Source organism: Lotus japonicus, chromosome 2, assembly GCF_012489685.1.
Source record: "Lotus japonicus ecotype B-129 chromosome 2, LjGifu_v1.2".
In the NCBI taxonomy this organism is placed as follows: domain Eukaryota; kingdom Viridiplantae; phylum Streptophyta; class Magnoliopsida; order Fabales; family Fabaceae; genus Lotus; species Lotus japonicus.
The window spans coordinates 69538920-69565953 of record NC_080042.1 but is presented as its reverse complement, the minus strand read 5'-3'; the positions used below and the strand labels follow the sequence as shown (position 1 = coordinate 69565953).

At 37.7% G+C, this 27034-nt stretch overlaps 2 protein-coding genes and 1 pseudogene across 2 annotated transcripts; 2 read left to right on the top strand and 1 right to left on the bottom strand.

Moving 5' to 3' along the window:
• The first annotated feature begins 1452 nt into the window (after nucleotides 1-1452).
• Nucleotides 1453-6355, top strand: LOC130739132 (serine/threonine-protein kinase STY13-like). The gene is made up of 3 exons (XM_057591361.1): nucleotides 1453-1664; nucleotides 2548-3516; nucleotides 5728-6355. The coding sequence occupies exons 2-3, from the start codon at nucleotides 2618-2620 to the stop codon at nucleotides 6065-6067; spliced, it is 1239 nt and encodes a 412-aa protein (XP_057447344.1). The 5' UTR covers nucleotides 1453-1664; nucleotides 2548-2617; the 3' UTR covers nucleotides 6068-6355.
• A 6804-nt stretch (nucleotides 6356-13159) lies between these two features.
• LOC130735595 (uncharacterized) lies at nucleotides 13160-14807 on the bottom strand (annotated as a pseudogene).
• Nucleotides 14808-25450: 10643 nt separating this feature from the next.
• LOC130735594 (uncharacterized) lies at nucleotides 25451-27034 on the top strand. The gene has a single exon (XM_057587530.1). It carries the CDS (start codon nucleotides 25598-25600, stop codon nucleotides 26900-26902), a length of 1305 nt encoding a protein of 434 aa, XP_057443513.1. The 5' UTR covers nucleotides 25451-25597; the 3' UTR covers nucleotides 26903-27034.

The following is a 27034-nucleotide window of genomic DNA, read 5'->3' as shown; positions in this document are numbered from 1 at the left end:
TTAAAAAGAGGGACGTCCAACGACACTTACATCAAACATGGATTGCAAATCCTGGTCTTAGAAGTGATACTTGAAAGCTACAATATAAATCATTACAAAACGAAGCTTCTTCATTCAAGATGCATAGAGCTAAAGTGATTTTGCAAAGCTACATAAATCTACTAAAATAACTAGAAACAACTGGCAAAGTGGCTATCCTCATCGTTGGATCCAAGCCACTGACTACTAAGTGAAATTTATTTTTTCTACTTCTTTAAACACTGCTTCTTTTGCTTTGCAAGTGTTGCAATCTTGTGTGGCTTCATGCATCAGAGGATGCGTTTTTGCCACCATAAACGAGTACGAATGAAAGAAACCTGATCATAGTAATAAAATGACGTCATGTTATTTCAGTAAACTTTTTACTTAATATATATTCATCAAATTTAATATAGAATATTTTTCCTTGAGTTCAACTATATGGTAAGATTGGGCTTATGTGTAAAATACACCTATTGGTGAAGTGGTTTATTTATTTATACCATAGATACATATGTATAGTGGGACTAGAAATAGATAGAAATAGAACAATAAATTTTTCCCATTGAAAAAAATAACTCACTAATAACAATTTATTTCACACTTTTAAGAAAAATTATTTTCCTTTTTTTTTACGTATAAAGACCATACTCAGCTTGAATATGATCGCCTCAGTAGAAAATAAATTTTATTAAAAAATATATATTCTCCTTCTCAGTAAATAGTTTAAACTAAGCTAGGTTTACATAATACCACAAAGATAGTATAAGGAAATCACGAATAAATTTTCAAACATACTTTATGAGTTTTGTTTTACTACTTTATGAAGAAAAAAAAGTATAAATAATGTGGTATTATGAAACTAGATGAATATTACTAAGAACTCGTGATTGGAGCGAAATCTGCCAAAGTTGCTTAAGCACATGTGACAGTACGTGCCCACATGAATAATGTTTAAGAACTCACATATAAGAACTAGCATTGTAGAAAATCATTTAAGCCGATCACCTAACATGTCACTTTAGTATTTTTTTATACATCGGAAAGATAAATTGCATTTCGTGGACCTCTCAACACTCCATATGTCCCCTAACTTTTATCACTTAAACTATCATTCAAGAACATGTGACTCTAGTATCTTTCTCTCCTTTTTACCATTTTTTTAAAAATAAAATTTATGTGTTTATTGACATAAAAACGCATCCAGTGGGGGAGAATACTTGTCATCAGCATCAGCTGGCAGTAAAAACCGCATGCAAGAAAATATCCCTGAATTTGAGAAGTCTAAAGTAGAAAAAATGGAAAAAGAAAGAAAATAATAAATGTAAAAGCAGTAAAAGAGGGAGCAAAACAACAAAGAACAAAGACTTTGAGAAACGTTACTACTACTACAAGTTGAAGAAGAAAACGAGTGACACACACACACAGCAATTAAATTATAAAAAAAAAAAAAAACTTAAAAAGAAACTCATCCGTTTCTTCCATCATTTCCTTTCTCCTCTCTGGTCTTCGCCTTCTTCCTTCGTACAACACCACCACAATCTCCTTCTCCTTCTCCTCCTTCTCCTTCTTCTTCATTCCATTTCTCTCTCAATTCCTCACTTCACCGATGACTTGACTTCATCAATTCATCACTCTTCATCCAGGTATCTCTCTCTCTCTCTCTCTAATTTTACTCTTTGTTTTTTTGTTAAATTTTAGGGTTCTTTCTGATTTTTCCACTTTTTCTTCTGTTTTTGTAAGATCAGTTCATTGTTGATGTGCTTACGGTTGGGATTTGACTGAAAAGCATGTTTTAGAGTTCACAGAATTTTCGACCTATGTTTTGTTTTCCAGTTTGATTATCCTGTTGCTGTTTTGTCTCTGCATGTTCTGGGTATGTTTTGCTAGTTTTGGATATGGGGATTAAGGAGTATATATAGCTAGTGGTTGTCCTTATGGTCTTTTGTTGATTTAGTTTTTTCTAATTTTGTAACCCAGAAGTTTAATCATGCATTGATTTGCTTAAGGAAATGCTCTTGCATCTCGTTTTCGAGGGTTCGTGATTGTAATCGATATGTGTGTGTGTGTGTGTGTTTGTTGGATTGCTTCTACCTTTAATTTCCCCTGTTGGGTTTTATATGAATTTGATTCCCAGTTTTGAACAAAAGCATGATATTGAGTAGTGTCTGCCACCCCCTTTTGCTCTTACATTCAGAATTAATTTGAAGCCATGATATCCGTCTCTTGATTTTGGAACTAGTCTGTGGTTTTTATCTGTTGATTTGACTGATCAGCTCTTATGTTTATCCTGATATAGATGCAGACAATGTGGCTGGAAGGTTTGATGTTTTATTCTCTGTGTGTGTGTGTGGGTGAGTAGGTGTGTGGGTGGGTGTTAGGGTGTGTATGCATGTGCAGTTGTGCATTGACTATATAGGGAAATGCAAAGATGGACTTACCTTTGTTGTTGTAAATGGGGATTGTAAATTCAAATGCTATAAGCTTTTGTGGGTGTATTCTGATTATGGGGTTTTTTTATTTTTCCAGATGGTTTAATTTATGATTGCTGATGCTGAAGAAATAACAAGACTTGAAGATTTGGTCATTAGTGTGAAAGATGTTGGAAGGTGGTGCGAAATTCCCTGGAATGATAGACCTCAACAAAACTAATAATAACATTTATGATTTCTCTCAAGGCTTTTACCATAAGCTTGAGGACACCAATATGTCAATTGACAGCTTGCAAACAAGTAATGGTGGTGGATCTGTTGCAATGTCTGTTGATAATAGCAGTGTTGGATCCAATGATTCCCATACTCGTATATTGAATCACCAAGGGTTGAAGAGGCATGCCCATGATAACTACTCTGTTGCACACAGTGTCAATCACCGAGGAAGAGTCACGCATGCTTTGAGTGGTGATGCTCTGGCTCAAGCTCTAATGGACAGTAATAGCCCCACTGAGGGGCTTGACAATTTTCATGAGTGGACAATTGATCTGAGGAACCTTAGTATGGGTGAGGCTTTTGCTCAAGGAGCTTTTGGGAAACTGTACAGAGGTACGTACAACAATGAAGAAGTTGCTATCAAAATCTTGGAGAGGCCTGAAAATGATCTGGCAAAGGCTCAATTGATGGAACAACAGTTTCAGCAGGAGGTCATGATGCTGGCTACACTAAAGCACCCTAACATAGTTCGTTTTATTGGTGCATGCCGTAAGCCAATGGTGTGGTGCATTGTTACAGAGTATGCCAAAGGGGGTTCAGTTCGACAGTTTTTAATGAAGCGTCAAAACCGAGCAGTCCCTCTCAAGCTGGCTGTCAAACAAGCTTTGGATGTTGCAAGAGGGATGGCATATGTTCATGGGCTTGGGTTGATCCATAGAGACTTGAAGTCCGATAATCTTCTGATTTTTGGTGACAAATCAATTAAAATTGCTGACTTTGGAGTGGCGCGGATTGAGGTGCAAACTGAAGGAATGACACCTGAGACTGGGACATACCGTTGGATGGCTCCGTAAGATTCTTTGTTTTCCTTTTTACTTTTGATATTAATTTTAATGTGCATACTGGTTTTATTATGCTTCTTTTATCTTGTCTTAATAATGCTGGACATCTCAACGAAGGAAAGATTATTATTGAAATTTTAAATGATGCTAACAGACAATTAATAGGGAGTCCCCTTATCAATATTATCTTTTTGTTATTCATGATCCTGTTGCAGAAATGGCATATACTGCTGAAATAGGAATCTATTAATCCCTGATTAGTTGTATATTTTTAATGTGCAGCATTCATTTCTACTTCCAGTCTTATTTATAGGCACTAGTTAATTCTTTTCTTTTGTTGTTTCAAATTTTCAGTTTTAGAAAATTGTTTGTTGCCAGAATACTTTAGGACATAAACTCATTTATCACATTTTTACATTGTCTTCTTGTCTTTTAACTATTTTGCTCTTCTTTTGACTTAGATATGTTTTGGTTGAGAACTGATGAGTTCAATTGGATGATGGCGGTGTCAATATTTTTCTCATCTATTCCGGTTTTTGTTTTTGGCTCCTTCCACCCCATATTCATTGATTGGAAAATTACACACACATAACAATTGATTGTACTGACGTGGGAGATTTTTTTCAGTTAGAAAATGTATTTTCACATGTTTTCAGTGACTCGATGTATTTTTGCAATCTTGTACATGGTGGAATACACACTTTTGGCTAGTAACTAACCCCTATCAGGATTCATGATACTAAAGATTCTGATAGTAGATCATGGGTAGTTTTTAATTTTCTTTTTAGACTGGTTAAGAATAAAATTCACTTCTCTGCTAGGTATTTGTAGCTGCCAATATACTTCTGGTATCCTCAAGTGATGCTTAGCCTATTGCACATTCATCATACATACCCAATATCCAGACATATTGTTTCAATGTTAAAACTCCGTTTTGAATATCTGATCATATTCTATTGCATCTCTTCTGTTCATAAGCATCTAGCGTTCTAGATACTATCTTGTTTTCGTGGATGATGTTCAGTGCATGATGTCAATCAAATGTTGGGTTTATGTTGCATTCTCACTATTGTCACAGTGGCCAAAATACTTGTTAGATCATAGAGTTGTACATTTCCACTAGTTTTACTTGCAGCTACCATCCTTTTCACCGCCAAAAACCATCTTTTGAATCTGATGAGATTGTCTGAGATCGCTGCTGGCTTAGTTGTCCATTTCTGAATGCCCAAGCCTACCTGAAATCTTAAGTCCCCAAGCCCTACAAACACTTCTTTTTCCTTTGACCCTTCACTGTACTACCTATCGTCTTCCTTGAGCTTTGCTCTGTGGGTTCTGAGCTTTGATCTGTGGCTGTTAGGGGTTGTGCCTATTGGTGATGGTTACACGAAAGAGAGTCCTAGTGATGGGTTGGGTTAAAGAGAGGGTGGGTGTCGATTTGATCTCTTCCCTGGTTTGGTCTCCTTAAGTCCTCATTCTTCCTTCCCTTCGAGTTGGGATGATGCTTTACTGCTTCGCTGGTTTGTTATTTGCTCTTGGCTTTGTTTTATTCTACAGTCTAATGTTTTCTGACTCTGTTTTACGTTCGAGGGCTTGTTTGGTTTTCATTTTCACTTTCTGATTCCTGTTTTCAATTTTAAGTACAAGAATTTCACTTTTTCATTTGGTTCCTTTTTCAAGTTTTTTATAGAAAAATCATAAAAATAATATGAAAAAAAATTAATTGAAGGGGGTTTTCTGGGTAAATCCTTAACCCTTATACTTAAATTGTGGTGTGGTTGTTTTATGGATTCTTCTTTGCTTCTCTTCAATTGGTTACTTAATGAAACTTCCTTGTTAGATATCTCTTTTCTCTTTCTAATAGTAATCCTTCTATTTAATGAAAACTGAAAGGCCCTTTTTGCTGTCCATCTTTTGTCAATACTAGCTATCCTAGATATATAATACATTTAGTTGAGAAACCATTGGTTGATATATATGAGTAGTTACATTTTCTAGTTGTGCCTAATCATGTCTGCATAACTGAGCATGCTTTTGTATGTTTCTGCTACCCCCAAAATCCAGTTGATGATATAACCTATGTAATTAAGATGAACCTGCTTGTTTAAAGTGCTAAAGTGCATAGTATGTTTCACTATTTCATTTTTTTTTATTTAAAAAAAAATGCATATCTTTATGTGCTACTTGATTATGTTTTCCCCCCTCTTTATTATCTGTTGCAGGGAAATGATCCAGCATAGGCCTTACACCCAAAAAGTGGATGTATATAGCTTTGGGATTGTTCTATGGGAATTGATCACTGGAATGCTTCCATTTCAGAACATGACAGCAGTGCAGGCAGCATTTGCAGTCGTGAACAAAAATGTTCGCCCAATCGTCCCCAATGACTGCTTACCTGTTCTTCGTGAGATCATGACAAGGTGCTGGGATCCCAACCCTGATGTCAGGCCACCGTTCGCTGAAATTGTAGAGATGCTTGAGAACGCCCAGACTGAGATCATGATGACTGTTCGGAAGGCCCGTTTCAGGTGTTGCATGACCCAGCCAATGACCACTGACTGATCCTGGGAAAGGGGCGCTCAGATTGATTGTTTGGATGGAACAAGAGGCTCAGGTAGTAAAGGGTGACTATATAATAGTTTTGTGTATGTGTGTTCAATTTCTCTCTTCTGAAGAAAAAAAATTAGCAAAAATTTGAACTGGTGACTTTTTGGTTGTTCGATTCCTATATACTGTGTTCTTAATTAGTAGTAAGAGGAGATTGTGTATGTAATACATGCATGCATTACAGTTTATGTATAGCTTTGAAAGCAAATTGGAAGGAGATAATGGATGAAAACTTTTAGCATATTTGGATTGCCTTCTCTTTTTCTCAGAGCAATTCTGAAATACAGAAGCCACCCATCATTAATCCTGGCTTTAGAATCAATTTTCTAAAGTGTAGAAGGATTTCAAACATGCACTTTGTTGTTTATGTACGCGCTTTCAGTACAATTAGGGCTCTTCCTAGACAGGTGGGCGAGGAGCTCCTGACGTTGGACATGGAAATGGCTTTTGCCGCCGCTCTGGTTGCAAGATGATCATTAGATCAAAGGAGTAAAGTTAGCCACACTGATTTTCTAAAATGTGGCCAATTTATGATGCTCTTGTATTGACTTCGTTAAAAATATATAAGTTATTAGCAAGTGCGTGGAAGAGCATGTAGTGTGTTGCTACTTGTTTCTGCCCTGGTTTTGGATCACTGGGGCTTAAGTTCAGCTAAGACTTCTGTTTCATTCACGCCGCAGATTCTCTTCCATCCCATTTTTACTTATTTCCTAATCCAGCTCTCATTTTCCTATCAAATCACACATCATATCTTTTATTTTTCTCTCCTCTTCCTATATCTCACTAGGTGTGAGTGTGATATTGGTATCAGACCATCTTGAAATCTATCGATGTTATGCATATTTTAACTATGAGCTGTGAATTTTTGTTTGAAGAGAAGTGATTCTCATTTAAGTTGTACAGAAGACCCCATATGCGTCCTTCACTGAATTAGGCTGACCTTCTAATTGGAGTTTTTAAAAGGCACACAACACGTGAAGCAAAATCTCTCTAATTTCTTGGAATCGTAGAGATTATCATGTCCAAGGGTTTTCACCGCAAGAACTCGCAACCATGTTGGAAATTTGTTTATGACACTTCATTCAAGGCAATAACTAACACTATTAGACAGACAACTACACAAATTATTAACTAACTTTTTTTCGGTGGAAATTATTACTAAAGAAATTTAAACGAAACATCAAAGGCAAAAAGAGTATGTTACCCAAAAAAGGCTTACAAGATTAATGCTACCACTTAATTAGGCACAATCCATGTGTAGACACTAAGGATCGCGGACAGAACCATGTCTTGAATAAATAGACATGGGAAATTTTCAATACTAAAGCCTAAAACTTTCATATTCAATCATAACCTTCAAAGCTCCTAGCCTAAACTTGTGAGTGAAAGGAAGTTATGTGTGGTTAATTAATTTAGTTGTATAAAAAATACACGTGTTTTAATAATGGTATTAATCTTAGACTAGGCATGAACTCTATTAAGGTACTGGTACTGATGAGTCAATAAGTCATTTATCGTACAAGTGAGTTATTATAGTAAACTGAAAATATATTATTCTCTCTGTTCCAAAATGTAAGTTGTTTTAGAATTTGTACTATATTCCAAAATATAAGTTGTTTTTGCAAAACCAATACACTTTTTCTCTTTTTATTCCTATATACACTCATTTAATATTATATCTCTTAATTAACACCTTCAATTTTCACCTATCACAACTCTCACTATCCACTTAACCAATAATAACATTTATGGCTTTTGTACCCAAGTGCTATATATTATTTTAGAAATTACAGTTTTGGGGTACTTTACCAAACTAGTATAAATCGCCACTGTCAGTGGCGATTCTATTTTTTCTTTTTTACTTTTTAAAAGAATCGCCAATGCTATTGGCGTTTTTGTTTTTGTTTTTGTTTTCTAAATAAATCGCCAATCATGTTGGCGTTTTCTTTTCTTTTCTTTTCTTTTTTTTTTCTTTAAAATCGCCAGCACACTTGGTGTTTTTTTATTTTTATTTTTATTTATTTTTTCCTTATTTTTTTCAAATAAATCGCCAACTGTGCTTCCAACCGGAAATGAAGGAAATGAAAATCAAGTGCTGGAAAAACCTCGAAGGCAACGACCCCAACGTGTGCGGAAAAAAATCCATTACTGCTCTACTCCACAATAAAAAATAATTTTCGCTTGAACTAAATTATGTAATGCATATGTTTATCCTTAAATATCGGTTCAAATATTTATGATCAAAGTGTTGCAAAAGTGAGTAATGGCACAAAATTGTGTGTGAGTATGAATTGATTAGATACCATTTTAATTACTATTTTAAAAATAGGAAATGGAAGGTTGTGATTGAATGATGGTGTAAAACTTTTTACACCGTCGGTGCATAGAAATTAATCTCTTATCCTTAAATATCGGTTCAAATATTTATGATCAATTGTGTGTGAGTATCAATTGATTAAATATCATTTTAATTATTATTTTAAAAAAATTAAAAAAACAAAAAGTAGAAAACTATGTTGGCGATTTTAAGAAAAAAAAAAGAAAAGAAAAGAAAACGCCAAAATGGTTGGCGATTTATTTAAAAACCGAAAAAAAAAACAAAAACGCCAATAGCATTGGCGATTCTTTTAAAAAGTAAAAAAAAAAAAAATAGAATCGCCACAGACAGTGACGATTTATACTAATTTGGTAAATAAAAAAAAAGAACCCCAAAGCTGTAATTTCCAAAATAAACTATATCACTTGGGTACAAAAGCCAACATTTATCTCTCCTTAATACTCCCTTCGTCTCCATTTATAAGTCACTTTTACCTAATTCTCTAGGATTAAGAAAAAAAGTTGTTACCATTAAATTTGTAAAAAGTTTTATTGAGTTTCATAGATTACCCATCAGCTTCTCTCTCTAAATTAATTTCTTTTCAAAACTACATTACCTCTTTCATATTAAATATGAGGGTAAGTTTAGAAAAAATATATTAAATGCTTCATTGATATTATAAAGTGACTTATATATTGAGACTAAAAAAACTCTAAAAAAGTGACTTATATACAGTGTTATCAGACTCGGACCGGTGATCGACTCGGTCGAGGCACTGGGTCAATGAGTCAATGGTTCAACCACTGGGTCACTGGTTGAACCGTTTGACTCGGTTGACAATAAAAAAAAATCAAAATACCATAATATACTATGTGGCAGCAAGATAGCAAGGAAATTACACGTTTTTTTCAACTTCAAGCAGGTGCAAAACATGGCAAACTTCACATAAATGAAGAAAAACAAGCAAACGCAGGAAAGGGTCTTCCAAAATTGAGAAAAAACAATACAAGAGTTAAACTAATACAACCCAAAGCTAAGCTTTTTTTTTTTGAAATGCCTAAATGAATAAAGAATACTGCACACACAGTGGGGGAAAACAAAATAATGAACATAAAGGAAAGGGAAAACACACACAGTGGACTATCCCAATCCTTCCAATCCTTCCCTTACAAAGACCTACATGCTTTCCAATCCTAAGTCCCTGCCGCAAGAAGCACAGTGCAGATGCAAACAAAAAAAAGCAAATAAATTTGCTGCCAGTTCAGTTCACATGTTCACCAAAACTAGAAAAAATCATGCGGCTTCAAAAACCAGTAGACATAGCGGAATGACAACATCTGAAATTAGTTCCAGCCAGCCCTCACACCCAAACATACCTGGGGATTCGAGTACCAATCCATAGCTAAGCTTAAAATAGAGACAGGAAAGAAGAAACAAATCACCAAGAAAGGAGAAGAAACTCACCAGGAAGAAGAAGAATAGCGAAGCGTGGTGGAGCGGCGACGGGCCTACACGGCAACACGTGGTGGAGCGGCGGCGGCGAGGCTCCAGTTGGAAGAAACGACTCAGTTCTGAAGAGGGAAGAAGCCGCAATCGATGGCAAGGAAGAAACCCGTTAGAAAATAAGAAGAAACCCTACACAGAAACGACGTAGTTCTGTACTTAGTAGTTTTCAGTTTTTTTTATTTTACATAGCGAACCGGTCCAACCGTAAGGACCGAGTCGCCGGGTTTTTTACTGAACCGGCCGGTTTTTTCCGGTTCTCAGCGGGTGGATTGCATGGCCGATCCGAAGCTCGGCTCGAACCGGCTTAGGGTCCGGTTCCCGGCTCAACCGGTCGAACCGGCCGGTTCGAGCCGAGTCTGATAACACTGCTTATATATGAGGACGGAGGGAGTATAACACAACTTTAATAAGGGTATTTTAATAAAAAAAAAATTATCAATTAATGAGCTCTTAAATAATGTGCACAACCTAAAACAACATATATTTTGTATCGGAATGAGTAAATTATTATTAAATATAAGTTTATAGATTAAAATGAACGTCTAACTGAATTAAATTCAGAACTAAATTACAAGCTACAGACTATGTAATTCAGCAGAAACTGAATTTTCCCAAGTAACTTAACACATGTGTGCTTATAAAAAATAAAAATAAAAACTAAACACGTGTGACAGAATGTATAACAAACTAACTGCTATAACTAACTTTCTACCCCAACAATCATGGGTCACATGGCAAGTTTTCTTCAGTATTCCATCTTGTTTTCGGTTTTATTGCGACAATATGTCTGCAATCTACCTTGCTAACAAATCAACTTTTCATGAGCGATCAAAGCATATCGAAATATATTATCATTTCATCAAAGAACATGTTGCTTCTTGTTTTCTATATATGCTTAGTCCGTGTAAAATCTCAGCATCAACTCGCTGATATCATGACCAAGCCATTACCTATTTCTCTCTTCAAGCAGCTATATGTTCCAAGCTGGTTAGCTGGGGATCATCAACATTCACTCCCCATCTTGAGGAGTGTATTAGATATTGGAGATTAACTAGGTAGTAAGCTCTAGTCAGCCTGTTTTTTTCTGTTATGCATGCTAGACTTGTTTAGTATTGGAATAAATAAAACTTTACTTTTAAAAAAGAATGATAATAGAGATTATTTTTAAAACCTTTCTCCTAATTACTTACTAATTTAAGGAGACAACAACGATACAATCTTGAGGCAACTGCAACGTGTAACCAGTGCTCTGCTGATATAAAGGATATTGATAACATTTTTTGCCAATATTCCTCTTGACGTGTATGGACTCATTTTGGGTCCATACTCATGGTTATTCCTGATAGTACATCTTTTTATGATTGGTTTTGTGCACAACTCGAACAAAAAAATTATGTTTACATGCAGTTGCAATTCTCTGGTGGATCTGGGAATGACGTAACAAACATATTTTTGATATCCATGCTTGACCTGTTAATTTTATTTTAAGACATTTTTATTTCTGTACATGTCTTCAGGTATTTGGGAAGTCTAGTGAGTGTCGTTTCTATAGTGTTAGGTCGTGCCTCAGTGTGTGATTCATTTGAATGTGGTGTGATTCATTTGAATGTGGATGATAGTTGGATCTCTAGTATATATACATCAAATAGGATGTGATGCTGTTTTGCATGGACATGTGTCAGATACTTATTGCAAATTTAATAATAGAGATGCTTTCGATGCTACTCGAGATGGAGGATGGCTTATGACAACATGGGTTTTCGAAAGGTTGATTGTGAATCTGATTGTTTAGAAGATATATATATTCATATACTTATACGTACATATTAGTTAAGAGATGTGATTCTCCGAGTTAAAAGTATGCTGAATTAAAGTTAGTCTATTTTCTTGTCTCAAATATATCTTTGTAGGGATCACATAGTTGCAAATGCTTTGATTGGGCATGTTTCTAGAAATGACTCCCCTCTTCATGTTTGGAAGTCCTCCTTCACTATTATTTCTTTTCCTTGTCATGACGTGGTTGTGTGGTTTGATTTTTCTTTAATTTTCCAAATGTAAGAAGAAGGAAAATTCCCTTAAAAGGCATTTTTGAAAATTTTAAAAACAAACAAACAAACTTGTACTACTGTCTCAATTGCTCGAAAATTATGTACTTTGTAATCGATCACTCTACTTACCAATTTCACAGGTTCATGTTGTCTGTCGTATGCTAATTCCTCCGTGCTTCACTATCTTATTAATTTTGTGCACCTTCGTGCTTGATCCATTGCTTTGATGCTAAGGAAATAATTGTACGAGGAAAAATAGTACGGGGGAAAAGAAAAGAATATGGAGTTTACTTGAAGTTTTCTCTCTTCAGTAAAAAGAAAATATAAATTTTCAAATGAGATCATTTTAAAATTTCTAATTTTATCCGTTTATTTGTATCTAACATCTTATTTGAAATCCGTTTATTTCTTTTAATTTTAAGTTTTTAACAACAATGCAAAACACGTCACATTTATTATTTATTTTTGTTCTAATTTTTTATCCAACAAAACATATTGCTTATTGAAAAAAATCCAACAAAACATATGAACGGATTTTTTTTCCTCCTCTGTTTTCTCTATATTCAAGCAATATGTAAAAAAGTGGTAGGAGCTGGGACATATGAGTTGGGTAGGGGGTCCAAGGATCGATTTCTGACGGGTGCAATTTATCTTTTCCATGTACCAAACAAAAAAAAGTGCATCAAAGAAAAATTAAGCAGAATTTAAAATTTCATTCATTGTCAAGCATTTAAGAACATAGACCATTAAATGAATTGAGCTACTGACGTTGTCAATCTCAGAAAACTAGACCATCGAAATTATTACACGTTACACGTTTATTTTACGTCTCTCTCTAAGAGCAATTCCAACCCACAATTTCTTATCTGGTTTCTTAACACACTATTCAGCACTATTCCTGTGGGCCCTGTCTGCCACATCAGACTTAAGAAACTCCTAAGAAACTGAAGCAGATTTTGCTCCAACCCATGGTTTCTTAAATTACTATTTGAAGGGTCCCACCCGTGTCCCACCATACAACATAAATTAATAATATTTATTTTCACTCAATTTAGATTTAAAATTTAATACTAAATCAATACTTCAACTTAAAAATAATTTAATTAAAATTAATACGAATTTAATTTAAATTTAATTTTACTTAATATTTAAAACAATTAAATTTAAATATCGGCATGTTAACTTGAAACAAAAATAAAAAAGTACATTGTGTTATTTCTAGCAAAAACAATTTTATTGAATGATAGAAATAAAGACGAAAGAAAATACATGACAATGAAAAATAAGCAACAATACATTTGAAATGAAATACATAATAACACTTGAAGGTTAATTTTCATTATTCTCGTTTTCGGGAAGCTGCCAAATATGCTCCACCAAGTCTGCTTGAAGCTGGTGATGAATTGACCTATCAATTTGATGTGCTCTTCTTTCCAAGATATTTCTAAAAGCGGGAATAGGACCACTTACTACTTCAGCATCCAATATGTCATTATTGACCTGATCATAAACAAAATTACCTCGGTACGTGTTGCGCTCATCTTCAACAATCATGTTGTGCAATATGATGCAAGCATACATTATTGACTTCATCTCATTCGGATGCCAAAAGCGTGATGGACCACGAACTATTGCAAACCGAGATTGGAGAACGCCGAATGCACGTTCAACGTCCTTTCTTGCTCCTTCTTGTCTTTTCGCAAATTTTTGCCTTTTTTCTCCTTGCGGCATTGGGATGGTCTTCACAAATGTAGCCCAGGGGGATATATACCGTCTGCTAGATAGTATCCCATGTTATACATTGTTCCATTCACGCTAAAGTTCACCATGGGAGCATTTCCACTCAAAACCTCATTGAAAACCGGAGATTGATTTAGCACATTAATGTCATTGTTAGAACCTGCAATGCCAAAAAATGCATGCCAAATCCACAAGTCTTGTGATGCCATTGCTTCAAGCATGATTGTGGGCTTTCCATGATCACCTCGGGTGAATTGACCTTTCCACGCAACTGGACAATTCTTCCATTCCCAATGCATACAATCAATAGAACCCAACATACCTGGAAATCCACGAGACTCGCCCCATTGAAGTAAGCGGGTAATGTCTTCCTGGTTCGGGCGCCTCAAGTATGTTTCACCAAATACTGCACACACACCTTCCACAAAATTCTTTAAGCACTCAATTGCAGTACTTTCACCAATTCGAACGTACTCGTCAACACTGTCAGCAGGTGATCCGTACGCCAACATACGAATAGCGGCGGTGCACTTTTGTAATGGTGACAGGCCTTGTCTTCCAACTGCATCGACAGACATTAAAAAGTACGGGTCATGAGACCCAAGGGCCCCTACAATTCTGAGGAACACATGCTTTCGCATTCGAAACCTTCGTCGGAAAAGCTCTTCCGTGTACACAGGATTTTCGGAGAAGTAGTCATTCCACAACCGCTCGTTCCCAGCTTCACGATCTCTCTCTATCACCTTTCTTGTTCGCTTGGGCCTAACGGTGTTGGCACGTCGTTGATAAAACTCCATCTCCTCCTGCATCATATCTTCTATAGTCGTGTCATTGATAAGTTCGTCAATGACAACGTCGTAAATGTCCAAGTCGGCCATATTGTTTGGATCCATTCTATGACACAATGAGAAACTATCAGTGTAATTGGATAGGAGGAAGACAATATGAGAGGACAAAACAACTCTTGAATGTTGAGATGAATGAAATATGACATGTATAAATAAGAGAAACAACAACGGCTATATTCTCCAACGGCTATATTCCCCAACGGCTATATTCTACAACGGCTATATTCCCCAACGGCTATATTCCCCAACGGCTATATTCTCCAACGGCTATATTCCCCAACGGCTATATTCCCCAACGGCTATATTCTCGAACGACTATATTCCCCAACGACTATATAGAACACATAAGTAGAAACGCAGTACACATTAAGAAAAATTCGAATACTGAAATTACAACATTAATGCAGAATACATAAGTAGAAATGCTAAAATTACAACACTAATGCAATACACATAAGTAGAAATGCTAAAATTACAACACTAATGCAGAATCAATAAGTAGAAATGCAAAAATCACAACATTGGCACACGCTAAGAAAGACAACAACAAGAATTAAGACATTCCTAGTTCTTTCATGGCGAATTCAACTAGGCGCTGATGCGTTGCTAACTGCACCTCGTTCATTTCAGATGTGTCCTCCATAAGGATATCTTTGTATTCCTTCAATAACCGCGCCTTTTGAAGTTTGTTTTTTTCCTTTTTCACCTCCAGTTCTTCAGTCTTGAGCTTCTCAAAACTCGCAAGGAATCCCAGTTTAGCTTTCCCGATGGCTATCATCTCGGAGTTAGGAACATAATCGAGATCACTTGAAGCTGTGTCTCCTACTTTGGCCTTCCTTTTCTGGTTCTTTTTTCCCAACGGGCGGGTTGCTGGTTGTGTGGCCTCATATTCGTCGCCCTCAATTGATGCACTCCGGTCAGACGATGTTGCATACACCCCATCTCCTGACTTCTTCTGCCTCGTTGAACTGGTTGTCATAAATGTTCCCTTCCACTTTGGTTCATCCTTCACCAACCGCCATTCATTCTCATGTTTGAAATCTTTACCCGTATCTACATGATATAATTGATGCGCCGTAGCCATGATGTCCTTATCTGAGTGTCCACTTTTCCAATGATTGACGGCTTTAGTGTGGCAACCGAAAAATTTTTGAAGATCAGCATTCAATTTATTAAAATGAGATTTCAGGGATAACCATGTCCTCGAAGGAGAGGCATCGTCGCGGTACTCCTCATATTGGGCTCGAATCTTATTCCAGAACAAATCTGACTTTTGCTCATTTCCCACGACCCGATCGGTAGAAACGTTGAGCCATGATTGAAGAAGAAGTATATTATCTTTACCACTCCATTTGGTGCGTTTCTTTCCGGATTCTTCAAGATCAATATCATCTAGACCCCGTTGAGTAGAAAATTCAGGCTCATCGGGCATAGCCTCACATTGTGTACTTGAGACTTTTGAACTACTGCTGCTACCAGTAGGAGGTGCTTGGTATTGTGGTGGATACATGCAATATTGTGGATTGTTTGGATAAGACATTTGTGGTGGATATGGTCCCATTTGACCCTGAGGTTGGTTTTGATGGTAGAACGATTGTGGAAACATTTGATACGAAGGATTTTGAACATTACCACCGGTGTGAGGAGGTTGGTTTTGAGGGTGACACATCTGCGGATGTTGGCTTTGTGGTTGATACATTTGCGGATGTGGGTTTTGTTGTTGGAACATCGGCATAGGTTGGCTTTGCGGGCGAATCATCTGCGAATGTTGGTTTTGTTGTTGGAACACCATCATAGGTTGGCTTTGCGGGTGAATCATCTGCGGAGATTGGTTTTGTGGCGGAAACATAGGCGAAGGTTGCAAACCTTCACTTGTAGGAGGTGTTTCATTGTCGAGCAGTGGATAGTATTGCTCATAAGGATTAGACATTTTGAGAAATTTGAGAATTTTTGGACAAGAGAGAAATTGTGGGAGTAAATGCTAGTGTTTCAAATGCTAGTGTATAAGGTAAAGAAGCTGGGAATTGAAGGTTAAATAGTGGTTTGGGCCAATGAATGCGATACTTGTTGTTGCTAATACTATATATAAGGTAAATATGCTGAGAATTGAAAAAAACGGTAAGAAAACCGGTCAAACCGGTCAATTCAAAAAAATTAAAAAAAAAAAAGCCCAAACGGGCAGAAAACCGGCTCCAGCCGGTCTAAACCGGTCTGGACCGGTCCATAACGGTGGGATGACCGGCTCAGTCGGTCACCCACTATAAATACATTTTTTTTTCTCCCATCTTCAGAACCCTAGCCGCTCCTCACCCTCACCCTTCTTCCTCTTAACCCTCAAGCTCTCTCCTTCACCTTCTTCTTCCTCAAGCCCCTCCAAACGACCTCCACCGGCAACAAACACCCACCACCGCCATCTCCACCTCTGTCCTTCCTCTCTATCTCTCTCACCCACTCGCTCTCTCTTTCTCCTCTCCTGTTCCTGTTCGCGATCTCCTCTCTCGGTCTCACTCACGCTCGCAGGAAGAAGAAGAGTCACGATCCACCTCAAAAAGCCAGGCTCCGCCACAATCCGCCGCCAAACAGCCATGCTCCAGGCCTAACGCCCCCAACCCGCCACCCTCCGGCCACGATCCGGCAACCACCGGCCTTGTTTCATCGTATCAAGGCCTTCAATCTCGCAAAGAAGCTTCCTTTCCTCACATGCAAAGTGATCTGAGGTGAGTTCGTGTTGTTTTCTCTTTGTTTTGTTGATTTTCGTTTGTTCATGACCCTTCTATTGAAACTCTCTCATCTCCCTTTGCAGATTAGAGCTTCTGAGTCAAGATTTGGATTATGATTTTTGTTTTGTTTTTTTTTCATGTAAATTTTAACCTCTGGTCTGTAAATTTGAGGTTCTGTTCATGTAAATTTATTGCAAAAAAATTATGTTCATGTTCAATTTCATCTTCTTGCCTTCTGTTTTCCATTCTGTTGTTTTCCCACTGAAATCAGTTGGGTTTCGGTGAGAGAAAATATCATTTTTTAACTTAAGAAACCAAAAAGCATAGTTGCTTGCAGAAGCAACCATGCACTGTAGCTAAGAAACTGAACCTGCCTTTTCAGCAAGCTCCAATGCTGAAAAAAATAAGAAACCGTATCTTAGCAACTCCAGCTGAGTTAAGAAACCAGCGTTGGAGTTGCTCTAATGCTTCCCCAGTGTGGAAAGGTTTGCTTAAAGCCAAGGATAGTCTGTGTGAGGGCTTTAATTTTAGATTGGGAACTGGTACAACGTCGTTGTGGTACGATGATTGGAGTAGTATGGGGAAGATAGCGAGCCATGTGCCATTCGTGAACATAGCAGATACTCAACTCACCTTGGGAAATCTAATTAACCAAGGTCAATGGGTTTTGGATCAGGTGTACACTGCTCTGCCTGAACCGGCCCTTCTTAGGTTGCACCACATCAAACCGCAACTGATTTCGAATCAAAGGGATGGTTGGGTGTGGGAACCAGGGAGCACAGGGAGATATACGGTCAAGGGGGCCTATGATTGACTCAATGCAAGTAACAGAGATAGGTATGGAGGTCGAAAATATCATTGGATTTGGAAGCTTGCGGTGCCAGAGAAGATTCGGATTTTCATTTGGCAAACGGTTCTTGAGGCTCTGCCAACTAATAGCCATCGTTTCAGATGTCATATAGTTGCGTCCGCAGTCTGTGGAGGTTGTTCAGATCTGGAGGAAAATGTTGCTCACTGTCTACGTGAGTGCCCTCATGCAAGGGAGATTTGGCTGCGCTTGGGAGCCTACTCGTGGGGTGGGTTCAATCAGGGAAATGTAGGGACTTGGGTGGATATCATGTCGAGGGGTGTCCATGGTAACTTGTTCTTAGCAGCTCTTCGGAACATATGGAAATGGCGAAACAATATAATTTTTTTAGGAGCCTCCTTGGACTGTTCAGGAAACCCTGAGGAGAATTCATCATGATTATGAGGAATTTCGTCAGTGTAGGAGGGGAGTAGCAGCTTCGGATGATGGTGAACTTGTGCCCTTGAGGTGGGAGTGTCTGCCAACGGGAACACTTAAGCTCAATGTGGATGGAAGTTACGGTAGTAGCGAAGATTCCATGGGTACTGGAGGTTTGCTGCGTGATGATCGTGGGCAGTGCACTACAAGAAAACGGACAGTTAGCGGCGGTAATTCTGCGGCGATTACGCATAAACCGCCGCAAATTGTAAAACTGAGGCGCTTTTTCAAGCGATTTAGCCAACCGCCGCAGTTTTCGTGCAATTTGCGGTGGTTTGGGTCAATTAGTGGCGGTTCTTTGACATTTTGCAGCGGTTAAACCAGAGGTGGTTTAACCAGCCGCCGCAGAGTGAAATCTGAAAACCCTAAGTTTAAACCCACCCCACCTCTCTTTTTCCCTATTAGATCGCGATTTTCTCACGTTCGCCATTTCCACCTTCGTTGCTTCTCACCTTCGCGATTTCCACCTTCACTGCTTCTCACTTCTCAACCATGGATTGAATCACGATTCCCTTTTCTTCTCCACTTGATTTGGATAGATCTTCTCTGCTTCTCAGCCATGGATTGAATTGCGATTCTCTTTTCTTCTCCACCAAATTTGGATCGATCTTCTCTGCTCCTCAGCCATGGATTGAATCGGGATTTGCCTTTCTTCTCCACCAGATTTGAATCGCGATTTTCTCTTTCTCCATTGGCAAGCTCTATCTTCCAATGACAATTGAATCAGGTAAAGATTTAGGGTTCATCTCTTCTTTGATCAATATACCCAATTACATCATGAATTGTGATCTTGAACTCTGTTTGCTTCCTGATAAACTACATAGAGGTTTAAATTTCATTGTTTTTATTCCTTATCAGGCACACTGGATTGAACTTATATGCATTGAACAAATTTTGGTTTGTTTACATTTCTTATTCATAACGAAAAATTTGCCATAACTAGTCAAAAATTGCTGTGTTAAAGGGTTTAATCACCATTGCTAGTCAATATTTGTCAGGCTATTCTTTTTTGTTCTGGCATATTCCAGTGGTTGAATAATTGCTTTTGCTTGTTTTCCAGTGGTTGAATAATTGTGTAGAGAAAATGAACTACACAACCTTCTTTAAGGCTTAGTTGAATTGAATCACAGTATTAGTGGAGCATCCTTCTGCGGTGAGTTCTATGGTAATTTTAGTGTAAAGAAGTACACATAGAGGAAATATAATCATAATGCATATTATTATGTAAGTAATTGTGTATATAGTTCAAGTTGTTCTGTTTCACTGTAAACATATGTGACTTACTTGTTTCCATATTCTGGTTTATTTAGGGATGTGAGTTCTAACAACATAGTTGGTGAGATACCATATAGTTTGTCACACATATGTAAGCCTATTGTTCTGCTGATTTTGTTCCTTCATCAGTGAATTCTATTTGTTCCTGTGACCCTGTGTCTTCAGCAGTGAGTTTTTCTGATGAATCTTCTTTATTGCAAAAACATGGCTTGCAACGATTTGAGCCAAAATATCCCTCATTCTGCAAGCCATGTTTCTGCAATAATGAGGGATATTTTGGCTCAAGGTGGAAATGGCGAAGGTGAGAAGAAGCAAAGGTGGAAATCACGATCTGATAGGGAAAAAGAGAGGTGGGGTGGGTTTAAACTTAGAGTTTTCAGATTTCACTCTGCGACGGCTAGTTAAACCGCCTCTGGTTTAACCGCTGCAAAATGTCAGAGAACCGCCACTAATTGACCCAAACCGCCGCAAATTGCACGAAAACTGCGGCGGCTGGCTAAATCGCCTGAAAAAGTGCCTCAGTTTTACATTTTGCGATGGTTTATGCGTAACCGCCGCAGAATGACCGCTGCTAACTATACGTTTTCTTGTAGTGTTACAACCTTTATTACACATAATTGCAACTTGGAATTTACAAGTTACAAACAGTATATCGGTACGGTACACCGCAGACAAAACCTTGGAGCTAGCTAAATCTCCACATGCACTTGCATATCATTCTGTCTTGTGTTGTAGTTGTAGGTTTCGTTTTAAAACTCAAAATGTAGCTACTAACTACTTGCCATTGCTACAAAGTTGTACCACACAATAAATTATGTGGAGTTGAGAACCACAAAATTTGAATTATTGAAGCCATCGTCTCATATGATATCGCTATGTCAAGATGAATGTTATATGAACACACCCAGCTAGACAAGTAAGACAACCACATAATCTTAATCCCAATATAGTAGTATAAGCCTATAAGGTATTTCTCGTGCTAACGATAGTTGATTCTACTTTCTAGAATCAACTAATTGGGACCTCTTTTTTTAATGGCATTGAAAGCGTCTTCAAACCAATTCATTATTGCTTTTTATATATGTTAATGTCGATGACAGGTAAACTACTAAAAATGTAATTTTGTCACGGATTAAAGTCTATAGCTAACAAACTACATTTCAAAAAAAAAAAGTCTATAGCTAACAACGATTTTAGTGAAAGATTTGATAAAAATGCACCAATTTTATTTTTGACGTATTTAGTGACCAAAGTAGTGACAGATATTTCTAAAATTAAATATTCTATCACTAATTCGTCACTAACATTTTAGTTTTGCATGAATTTTGACATAGAATTGATAATTATCCCTAACAAAAGAATTTCATCACTTAATCCGTAAGAAAATATGATTTAATAAAAAATGTTTGCTATATATTTATTAATCAGTTATTATATACTATTATCACTTTTTTAATTAAAAAAACTTTGAATTTTGAATTGTTTATTATTTATTTTAAGAGAGGTTTATTCACAAATTAAAAATATTTCCCCAAAAATTAATTTTAATACAGAAGGAGCATATTGTAAATAACATATAATACCAAATGATACATTTTATAGTTGTTGGCACAAAACAATCATAAAGCTAATATAAAGTTGAGCCATTATTAGTCCAATGGATGTTAGTCGTTAGTCATTTCAAGAAGACAACCTAGAATCAAGAGTCGATGCATAAAAACGACTTCGTACAAGTTGAATATTTTAGGCAAGCATAATGGGGGGACTTAGAATAGATAATATATTCATAATATTCATGTAATTTCTAAGGTTTTCTGATATAAAAGATGGAAATGAATCCACTTCCTAAATTATATGAATTCTGAGTATAGAGTACTGGGGTCAACCGATTATACGTTAATTAGGAAGACCAAGACTTCAACTGATTAGGATAGAGTAATGTGAGCATATGAGAACCACAATTTAGATAAAGGCGTGTATAATAGACATGGTTAATTTATGGTATGCGTGCCTTTTAAACGTTGCATTCAGCTTGAATTCACCCTATGAGTCATTTGTAACACACAATTCAAACCAATCAATACAAATTACAAATTTCTCATACTTTACTTTTTCCTGTATGCTCTTCTTAACTTTCTAGTTATTGACTTTACCTTTATCCTTTAAAGTTTCACTCTTTATTCATTTATTTACTTCATTGTTCCATATTCACCTTAGTCGTTACCAAGCCACTTTTACCAAAACTCTCACTAGCGACTAACTAAGAGCTCTTTGAAGTGTCTTGAGTAGAGTCGGAAGCCCATATATAATAAGGACGTTCTAAGAGACTCACCAAACAATTTCCAGCCAATTACTCAAATAATTAACCAGATTAAGTCTGAAGCCTTTATCCTGAGATTACGTTTCCTTAAATTTTTTATAGTTTGTGACTCACAGTTAGTCATAAAACAGCTAACCGAGGAGTTTAAGTTTTTCTAACCCCTGCTTCCAAAGTTTAAACCTGAATGATTGATTCAACTTTCTCTGATCAAAGTTGTTGATATATTTATAAAAAAATGAAAATATATTTAAGCTTTTATTATAATAATACTAATTTATTGATGGACCGTCTTTTTAATGATCCACCGTTTTTTTTGTAATGAAGGACCTTAGAGCAACTCCAACGCTGGTTTCTTAACCCAGCTGGAGTTGCTAAGATACGGTTTCTTATTTTTTTCAACATTGGAGCTTGCTGAAAAGGCAGGTTCAGTTTCTTAGCTACAGTGCATGGTTGCTTCTGCAAGCAACTATGCTTTTTGGTTTCTTAAGTTAAAAAATGATATTTTCTCTCACCGAAACCCAACTGATTTCAGTGGGAAAACAACAGAATGGAAAACAGAAGGCAAGAAGATGAAATTGAACATGAACATAATTTTTTTGCAATAAATTTACATGAACAGAACCTCAAATTTACAGACCAGAGGTTAAAATTTACATGAAAAAAAAAACAAAACAAAAATCATAATCCAAATCTTGACTCAGAAGCTCTGATCTGCAAAGGGAGATGAGAGAGTTTCAATAGAAGGGTCATGAACAAACGAAAATCAACAAAACAAAGAGAAAACAACACGAACTCACCTCAGATCACTTTGCATGTGAGGAAAGGAAGCTTCTTTGCGAGATTGAAGGCCTTGATACGATGAAACAAGGCCGGTGGTTGCCGGATCGTGGCCGGAGGGTGGCGGGTTGGGGGCGTTAGGCCTGGAGCATGGCTGTTTGGCGGCGGATTGTGGCGGAGCCTGGCTTTTTGAGGTGGATCGTGACTCTTCTTCTTCCTGCGAGCGTGAGTGATACCGAGAGAGGAGATCGCGAACAGGAACAGGAGAGGAGAAAGAGAGAGCGAGTGGGTGAGAGAGATAGAGAGGAGGGACAGAGGTGGAGATGGCGGTGGTGGGTGTTTGTTGCCGGTGGAGGTCGTTTGGAGGGGCTTGAGGAAGAAGAAGGTGAAGGAGAGAGCTTGAGGGTTAGGAGGAAGAAGGGTGAGGGTGAGGAGCGGCTAGGGTTCTGAAGATGGGAGAAAAGAAAATGTATTTATAGTGGGTGACCGGCTGAGCCGGTCATCCCACCGTTATGGACCGGTCCAGACCGGTTTAGACCGGCTGGAGCCGGTTTTCTGCCCGTTTGGGCTTTTTTTTTTTAATTTTTTTGAATTGACCGGTTTTCTTACCGTTTTTTTCAATTCTCAGCATATTTACCTTATATATAGTATTAGCAACAACAAGTATCGCATTCATTGGCCCAAACCACTATTTAACCTTCAATTCCCAGCTTCTTTACCTTATACACTAGCATTTGAAACACTAGCATTTACTCCCACAATTTCTCTCTTGTCCAAAAATTCTCAAATTTCTCAAAATGTCTAATCCTTATGAGCAATACTATCCACTGCTCGACAATGAAACACCTCCTACAAGTGAAGGTTTGCAACCTTCGCCTATGTTTCCGCCACAAAACCAATCTCCGCAGATGATTCACCCGCAAAGCCAACCTATGATGGTGTTCCAACAACAAAACCAACATTCGCAGATGATTCGCCCGCAAAGCCAACCTATGCCGATGTTCCAACAACAAAACCCACATCCGCAAATGTATCAACCACAAAGCCAACATCCGCAGATGTGTCACCCTCAAAACCAACCTCCTCACACCGGTGGTAATGTTCAAAATCCTTCGTATCAAATGTTTCCACAATCGTTCTACCATCAAAACCAACCTCAGGGTCAAATGGGACCATATCCACCACAAATGTCTTATCCAAACAATCCACAATATTGCATGTATCCACCACAATACCAAGCACCTCCTACTGGTAGCAGCAGTAGTTCAAAAGTCTCAAGTACACAATGTGAGGCTATGCCCGATGAGCCTGAATTTTCTACTCAACGGGGTCTAGATGATATTGATCTTGAAGAATCCGGAAAGAAACGCACCAAATGGAGTGGTAAAGATAATATACTTCTTCTTCAATCATGGCTCAACGTTTCTACCGATCGGATCGTGGGAAATGAGCAAAAGTCAGATTTGTTCTGGAATAAGATTCGAGCCCAATATGAGGAGTACCGCGACGATGCCTCTCCTTCGAGGACATGGTTATCCCTGAAATCTCATTTTAATAAATTGAATGCTGATCTTCAAAAATTTGTCGGTTGCCACACTAAAGCCGTCAATCATTGGAAAAGTGGACACTCAGATAAGGACATCATGGCTACGGCGCATCAATTATATCATGTAGATACGGGTAAAGATTTCAAACATGAGAATGAATGGCGGTTGGTGAAGGATGAACCAAAGTGGAAGGGAACATTTATGACAACCAGTTCAACGAGGCAGAAGAAGTCAGGAGATGGGGTGTATGCAACATCGTCTGACCGGAGTGCATCAATTGAGGGCGACGAATATGAGGCCACACAACCAGCAACCCGCCCGTTGGGAAAAAAGAACCAGAAAAGGAAGGCCAAAGTAGGAGACACAGCTTCAAGTGATCTCGATTATGTTCCTAACTCCGAGATGATAGCCATCGGGAAAGCTAAACTGGGATTCCTTGCGAGTTTTGAGAAGCTCAAGACTGAAGAACTGGAGGTGAAAAAGGAAAAAAACAAACTTTAAAAGGCGCGGTTATTGAAGGAATACAAAGATATCCTTATGGAGGACACATCTGAAATGAACGAGGTGCAGTTAGCAACGCATCAGCGCCTAGTTGAATTCGCCATGAAAGAACTAGGAATGTCTTAATTCTTGTTGTTGTCTTTCTTAGCGTGTGCCAATGTTGTGATTTTAGCATTTCTACTTATTGATTCTGCATTAGTATTGTAATTTTAACATTTCTACTTATGTGTATTGCATTAGTGTTGTAATTTTAGCATTTCTACTTATGTATTCTGCATTAATGTTGTAATTTCAGTATTCGAATTTTTCTTAATGTGTACTGCGTTTCTACTTATGTGTTCTATATAGTCGTTGGGGAATATAGTCGTTCGAGAATATAGCCGTTGGGGAATATAGCCGTTGGGGAATATAGCCGTTGGAGAATATAGCCGTTGGGAATATAGCCGTTGGGGAATATAGCCGTTGGAGAATATAGCCGTTGTTGTTTCTCTTATTTATACATGTCATATTTCATTCATCTCAACATTCAAGAGTTGTTTTGTCCTCTCATATTGTCTTCCTCCTATCCAATTACACTGATAGTTTCTCATTGTGTCATAGAATGGATCCAAACAATATGGCCGACTTGGACATTTACGACGTTGTCATTGACGAACTTATCAATGACACGACTATAGAAGATATGATGCAGGAGGAGATGGAGTTTTATCAACGACGTGCCAACACCGTTAGGCCCAAGCGAACAAGAAAGGTGATAGAGAGAGATCGTGAAGCTGGGAACGAGCGGTTGTGGAATGACTACTTCTCCGAAAATCCTGTGTACACGGAAGAGCTTTTCCGACGAAGGTTTCGAATGCGAAAGCATGTGTTCCTCAGAATTGTAGGGGCCCTTGGGTCTCATGACCCGTACTTTTTAATGTTTGTCGATGCAGTTGGAAGACAAGGCATGTCACCATTACAAAAGTGCACCGCCGCTATTCGTATGTTGACGTACGGATCAGCTGCTGACAGTGTTGACGAGTACGTTCGAATTGGTGAAAGTACTGCAATTGAGTGCTTAAAGAATTTTGTGGAAGGTGTGTGTGCAGTATTTGGTGAAACATACTTGAGGCGCCCGAACCAGGAAGACATTACCCGCTTACTTCAATGGGGCGAGTCTCGTGGATTTCCAGGTATGTTGGGTTCTATTGATTGTATGCATTGGGAATGGAAGAATTGTCCAGTTGCGTGGAAAGGTCAATTCACCCGAGGTGATCATGGAAAGCCCACAATCATGCTTGAAGCAATGGCATCACAAGACTTGTGGATTTGGCATGCATTTTTTGGCATTGCAGGTTCTAACAATGACATTAATGTGCTAAATCAATCTCCGGTTTTCAATGAGGTTTTGAGTGGAAATGCTCCCATGGTGAACTTTAGCGTGAATGGAACAATGTATAACATGGGATACTATCTAGCAGACGGTATATATCCCCCGTGGGCTACATTTGTGAAGACCATCCCAATGCCGCAAGGAGAAAAAAGGCAAAAATTTGCGAAAAGACAAGAAGGAGCAAGAAAGGACGTTGAACGTGCATTCGGCGTTCTCCAATCTCGGTTTGCAATAGTTCGTGGTCCATCACGCTTTTGGCATCCGAATGAGATGAAGTCAATAATGTATGCTTGCATCATATTGCACAACATGATTGTTGAAGATGAGCGCAACACGTACCGAGGTAATTTTGTTTATGATCAGGTCAATAATGACATATTGGATGCTGAAGTAGTAAGTGGTCCTATTCCCGCTTTTAGAAATATCTTGGAAAGAAGAGCACATCAAATTGATAGGTCAATTCATCACCAGCTTCAAGCAGACTTGGTGGAGCATATTTGGCAGCTTCCCGAAAACGAGAATAATGAAAATTAACTTTCAAGTGTTATTATGTATTTCATTTCAAATGTATTGTTGCTTATTTTTCATTGTCATGTATTTTCTTTCGTCTTTATTTCTATCATTCAATAAAATTGTTTTTGCTAGAAATAACACAATGTACTTTTT

Coding starts and splice junctions, on each gene's coding strand:
- LOC130739132 (XM_057591361.1), top strand. CDS start 2,618: ATGTTGGAAGGTGGTGCGAAATTCCCTGGAATGATAGACCTCAACAAA. Junction 3,517..5,727: donor ACATACCGTTGGATGGCTCC/GTAAGATTCTTT, acceptor TATCTGTTGCAG/GGAAATGATCCAGCATAGGC.
- LOC130735594 (XM_057587530.1), top strand. CDS start 25,598: ATGGATCCAAACAATATGGCCGACTTGGACATTTACGACGTTGTCATT.